The 5,424-nt window shown below is 31.3% G+C and overlaps 1 protein-coding gene and 1 long non-coding RNA gene across 2 annotated transcripts; one reads left to right on the forward strand and one right to left on the reverse strand.

The window, feature by feature from the left end:
• Positions 1–916: 916 nt before the first annotated feature.
• Positions 917–2,119, reverse strand: LOC128128702 (uncharacterized). Its single transcript, XR_008226715.1, has 2 exons — positions 1,615–2,119; positions 917–1,178 (listed from the first exon to the last, which is right to left on the reverse strand). It is a non-coding gene; the product is annotated as an uncharacterized LOC128128702 (long non-coding RNA).
• Positions 2,120–2,812: 693 nt separating this feature from the next.
• On the forward strand, positions 2,813–4,577 carry LOC111921336 (probable (S)-N-methylcoclaurine 3'-hydroxylase isozyme 2). Its single transcript, XM_023916898.3, has 2 exons — positions 2,813–3,706; positions 3,809–4,577. The coding sequence occupies exons 1-2, from the start codon at positions 2,813–2,815 to the stop codon at positions 4,430–4,432; spliced, it is 1,518 nt and encodes a 505-aa protein (XP_023772666.1). The 3' UTR covers positions 4,433–4,577.
• The last annotated feature ends 847 nt before the right edge of the window (positions 4,578–5,424 follow it).

Consider the following 5,424-nt stretch of genomic DNA (forward strand, 5'->3'; position numbering starts at 1 on the left):
GTAACATGTCTTAACATATTGTTAACACCCTCTAAGCTTAAAAGATTAGAACAAATCTTATAATTATTCAAAAACCACCGATTAAGTACCAAACTACCATTTATTCATATAGACTAGGTGTGAAACCCGTGTATTACACATGTTGATTTAAAAAATTAAACATTAAGGTGTAAATAGAAAATATTTTTTAATGTACAACTTTAAAATAAGGAACAAACATATTTATTGCAATTTAGTATCATATATATGATATTTAATACTTTATATATATAAGTATATGACTTTAATTATAAAAATTGAAACAAACTAAAAATTGACAAGTGGGTAATATTTATTTCAAAAATACCACAAAATGACAAGTGTTAAAACTCATGAAAGATTGACATGTGGCAAAAAAACTTTCATTTATTAACGAGGATAAGTCGTTTTATTTATTGGAACATATATTTTTTCCTTTGCTTACATCTTTGAAAATTCTGAATATTGTTGAAAATGATTATGGAATCTTATGAGCTTATTCGAAAATTATCAATATTTTCAACAATGTGTTGTGTTTTTTTTTATTATTTCATTTCAACTAGTTTTAATCTTAATTTTAGTATATAAAACATGAAAAACCATTAATGCATGCTAAAATATAATTCCTTTTTTGAAAACGAGTTTACGAGCACTTTATCAGATTAAGTATATAAAAGAAAGATAAAATTAAAAGTTGGGTTCATGTGGTATGTCAAAAATAGGATGTTTTGTTCAAAATGTTTTGGAGTTGCATCAATGGTCCAAAATAAGAATTTTACTATAGGTTTGGTCCAAAACTTTTTGAAATTTTTTAAATGATGAATTTACCCTTTTAATTTTGTTTTTTATTTTCTTTTATTTATAACATTTAAAAAAAGCTAAAATAAAATACCACCTCTCTCTCTCTCTCTCTCTCTCTCTCTCTCTCTCTCTCTCTCTCTCTCTCTCTCTCTCTCTCTCTCTCTCTCTCTCTCTCTCTCTCTCTCTCCATCCGAGTTTGTTTTGATAACACTCAAGAACATCATCATAAATTCAAGAGCACTCAAGAATATCTTCATGAACTCAAAAACATATTCTGCCACCACCACCATTCGACCACCGTCCACCATCACCACCATCCGCAACTACCACCCACCTCAATCTCCACCTAAAAATCATCCCTGAAACAAAAAAAACCATACACAACGTTTAGGTTTCTTCTTGGGTTCTCCCCTAAAAACCCTTGCCAGATCTGAAGCCTTATCAAGTTTTCAAGAACACACACACTAACATTCAAGAATACATTCATGAGCCTCATATATAATGAACATAAACACACACAAAATCATATCTGATGAAGACACATACATACGAAATCTAATCTAATGTACACACACATGAAATCATATACACTCTCACACACTTACAAAATCAAATCTGATGAACACACACACACACACAAAATCAGATCTGATGAACACACTCACACACATGAAATAAAATCTGATGAATACAGACACATGAAATAAAATCTGATGAACACACACGATCAGATCTGATAAAGGGTTTTCAGATCGAGTTAAAGGGTTCTCGGGTTCATGTCTCTGATATCCTCACCAGACGATGGGTTCCTCCTCAGATGAGTTGCCTTCAAGTCACACATGATGGAGTCGAAGCCGACTGTTAAAGCAAGCCCTAGCATTGCCGGAGAAATGTTTGTCTCCAAAATCGGGTCATGTCTCCGATCTCGTCCCTGAAAATGGAGAATTTTTTTTATGTGTTTGTGTGTGCGTTTGGAGGGGACAAAGAAGAAAAAAGGAGAAATGTTTGTCTCGAATGTTGTTTTTTAGAGTGAGAGAGAGATAGAGAGAGAGAGAGAGAGAGTAGAGAAAGAGAGACAGAGGATGAGATTAGGAATTTTTATTTTATTATTCATTTAAAAAATAAATGAAATAATAATAATAACAACAACTCTAAAAAATGACAAAACAGACATTCTGACTCAATTAAATATATTTAAGGACCAAAACTACAATAAAATTTTTATTTTGGGCCATGGTATAACTCTAAAATATTCTAGATCAAACATCAATTTTTACATATAACATGGACCAAATTTGCAATTTTGTCTAAAAGAAAAAAATAACTCATGTTAAATACGAAATTTTCAAAAATCATTAAATTTGCAATTATATAGAGTGCAAAAATTAAGTTAAAATTTTCAAAAATAAGTATCATTTGCAAATAAATAAATAAATAAAATAAAGTTTGATGTAGATATAGACTATATATTGTTTCTCATTTATTTATATTTAACTAGTTTATAACCCATCGAAACCATGGTTACAAAACTAATTAAAATATTATAATAAAAACTCAAAATTATTTATCAGTTATTTTAAATAAATTGTTAATTAAGAGCTTTTTTTAATTATATAACATTATAATCATTGATTTAATTAAATATGTGAAATTATATGACTTATAATTTATATTAATTTTATTTTAATTTTTATTTTAATGTTATTAGTAATTTAATGTAATTATAAAAGAATAAACAGGTTACATGTATTAATTAAGAGACATAATAGGTGATAAAAGAATCAACAACATATATTTTTATTAGAATACCTATCACAAGCCGTTGTTATTTTCATCTATATATTACCTTGAAACTTCTTCTCGTTAAATACTCTTGGCTATTTAACCTATGGTCTTCCTCGTCAAGGAATCTTTGCTTCCTACTATTTGTTAGTGTCTTTTAAACATTACGTACTGCAAAGCTAACGGAGTTGTAGCTGGAAGAAAGATTACCATGAATCTGGAAAGTGTTAGAATGCGAGAGATGATGATGTTCTTGATTCCATGGTCACTCCTTTACTTCTTCTTCTTCTTCTTTCGTATGATTAGATCTTCGAAAGAGCTACCACTCCCACCAGGCCCATATGCATGGCCAATCGTAGGCAACCTTTTTCAAATAGGAAAAAATGCTCATGTTCGTCTTGCAGAGATGGCCCAAGTGCATGGACCACTCATGTCACTCCGTCTTGGTCAACAAATCCTTATCGTCGGATCATCATCTTCTGCAGCTTCGGAAATTCTCAGGACCCATGATCATGTGCTTGCGGGTCGAGACGTACCAAGAGTGCTTCAAGGCAAGGAATCAACCGTTCACAATATGAATCTTGTCTTTACATCAGAAACCGATGATTCCTGGAGGAAAATCCGGAATCTCTATACATCAAAGATTTTTTCAAGTAAAGCTATGGAATCTCGTGCGGACATGAGAGAGAAGAAAGTTATGGAGATGGTGAAGTACATAGCTTCAAAAGGTGATTCTAATATCGGTATAAAAGATGTCATGCTTGTAACTTCCACCAACATCATAGGAAATACATCATTATCCATGGATCTTGTTGACTTTGAAGGCAATGGAATAGGTGCAGGGATCAAGGACTCTGTAAGAAGACTTTCTTCCTTGGGTACACAGGCACAATTAGCAGACTTATATCCGATATTTGGCCGATGGGATCTTCTTGGCTGGAAGAAGCAGGTCATGCAGATCATAGAACAAGAGCTTGGACCTATCTGGGAGGTTATCATCGAAAAGAAAAGAAATGGAAGCAATACTTCTTCGTATTTAAAAGATTTTACTGATATTTTAATTGAAAAAGGCTGTACACATCAACAAATCAATGCTTTGATGGAGGTTCATCTCTCTCTCTCTCTCTCTCTCTCTCTCTCTCTCTCTCTCTGTCTCTCTCTCTCTCTCTCGACACTTAATCATTTAATTTGTCGTTTTCCATCTCAGGAGCTTTTTTCGGCTGGCACTGAATCTATAGGATTTACGACAGAATGGTTTGTTGCGGAGCTTCTCAGAAACCAAGAGGTAATGCAAAAGGCTAGGGATGAAGTTCTGAAAACGATTGATGGGAATGTAGTTAAAGAATCAGATTTGGTTCATCTTCCCTTTCTCGAAGCATGCTTCAAGGAAACCCTAAGATTGCACCCACCAGCACCACTTCTTCTGCCTCATAGAGCTATGCAAACATGTGAGGTGATGGGATACACTATTCCAAAAGATAGTCAATTATTGGTTAACGTCTGGGCAATCAGTCGTGATCCCAAGATCTGGGATGACCCTTCGGACTTCAAACCTGAAAGATTCGTCGGATCAAAGTTGAGTTATAAAGGTAAAGACTTTGAGTACCTGCCATTTGGTGCTGGGAGAAGAATGTGTCCTGGAGAAGCCATGGCTTCCAAGACGATACTCCTAGCCGTGGCTTCATTGATTCTAAACTTTGACTGGTTCCTTGTGAACAACAACTTCAATCCCGCGGACCTTAACATGGATGAGGCCTTGGATTTCCCTGTGCACAAGAAAGAACCATTGCATGTTACTCTGAAGCTTCGTCAGCAGTTCAAGACTATTTGACATCACAAACTGAAGTAATTATTATATAAATGGTAATTAAATAAAATAAGATGTGCTGCGTTTACATCTTAAAATAATGCGTTTGAATTTATCTTAAGAATTATTTTGTTAAAGTATGTTTTAAATGTGGTAACTTATAAATCAGAAACGCATTGTATTTTTAATTATTGTTGTGCCTATATTATTTAAATCATTCTCTATAATGATCATATAAAGTTCTCTTATATTATATACTAGTATATAACCTGTGGGAACATGGTGACAAAATTAATTAAACTTTCATAGTGAAAACTCGAAATTATTATTCAGTTATTTTAAATAAATTATTAATTAAAAAGAATTTTGTTAGTTATATAAAATTATAATCGTTAATTTGAATAAATATGTGAAATTATACCATCTTGTAATTTTTATTAATATTATTTTAATTTTTATTCTAATGTTATTAATTTAATTTAATTAGAGTGAGAAATTTAAAATTTAAAATTTAAAATTGAAAATCAATAGGTGGACAAGTGACATGCATTAATTAGGAGGTTTAATAGGATGCTACTTGACAAAAAAAAGAATAAAATATGTATTAATTAGGAGGCCTAATAAGATTACACATGTCAAAAGAAGATTAAAATTATTCTTTTATTAGAATAGGGAGATTCATACCCATAGTTTTATAAAGGGATATTTTAATGTGTCTTAAAGGCACACATAAAAACTATTAATTATAGAAAGTATTGCCATAATTAAATGTAAAATGCATTAATTATGAAGAATATTTTTTATAATTAACAAATTTTATATTTAATAATGGTAATATTTCTTATAATTAATAGTTCAATTAATATTTCTTATGTGTGAGAATGTTAGAAAATCCATTTTACAAAATATCATAAAGGCTAATGACCATTTTTCGGCTAAAAATGCACATGAATTTGCGACCTTCCTTTTTTGGACATAAATAATACCTATGCAAAATTTATTAATTTTAGAAAAAA

Source organism: Lactuca sativa, chromosome 9 (genome assembly GCF_002870075.4).
Source record: "Lactuca sativa cultivar Salinas chromosome 9, Lsat_Salinas_v11, whole genome shotgun sequence".
Lineage (NCBI taxonomy): Eukaryota > Viridiplantae > Streptophyta > Magnoliopsida > Asterales > Asteraceae > Lactuca > Lactuca sativa.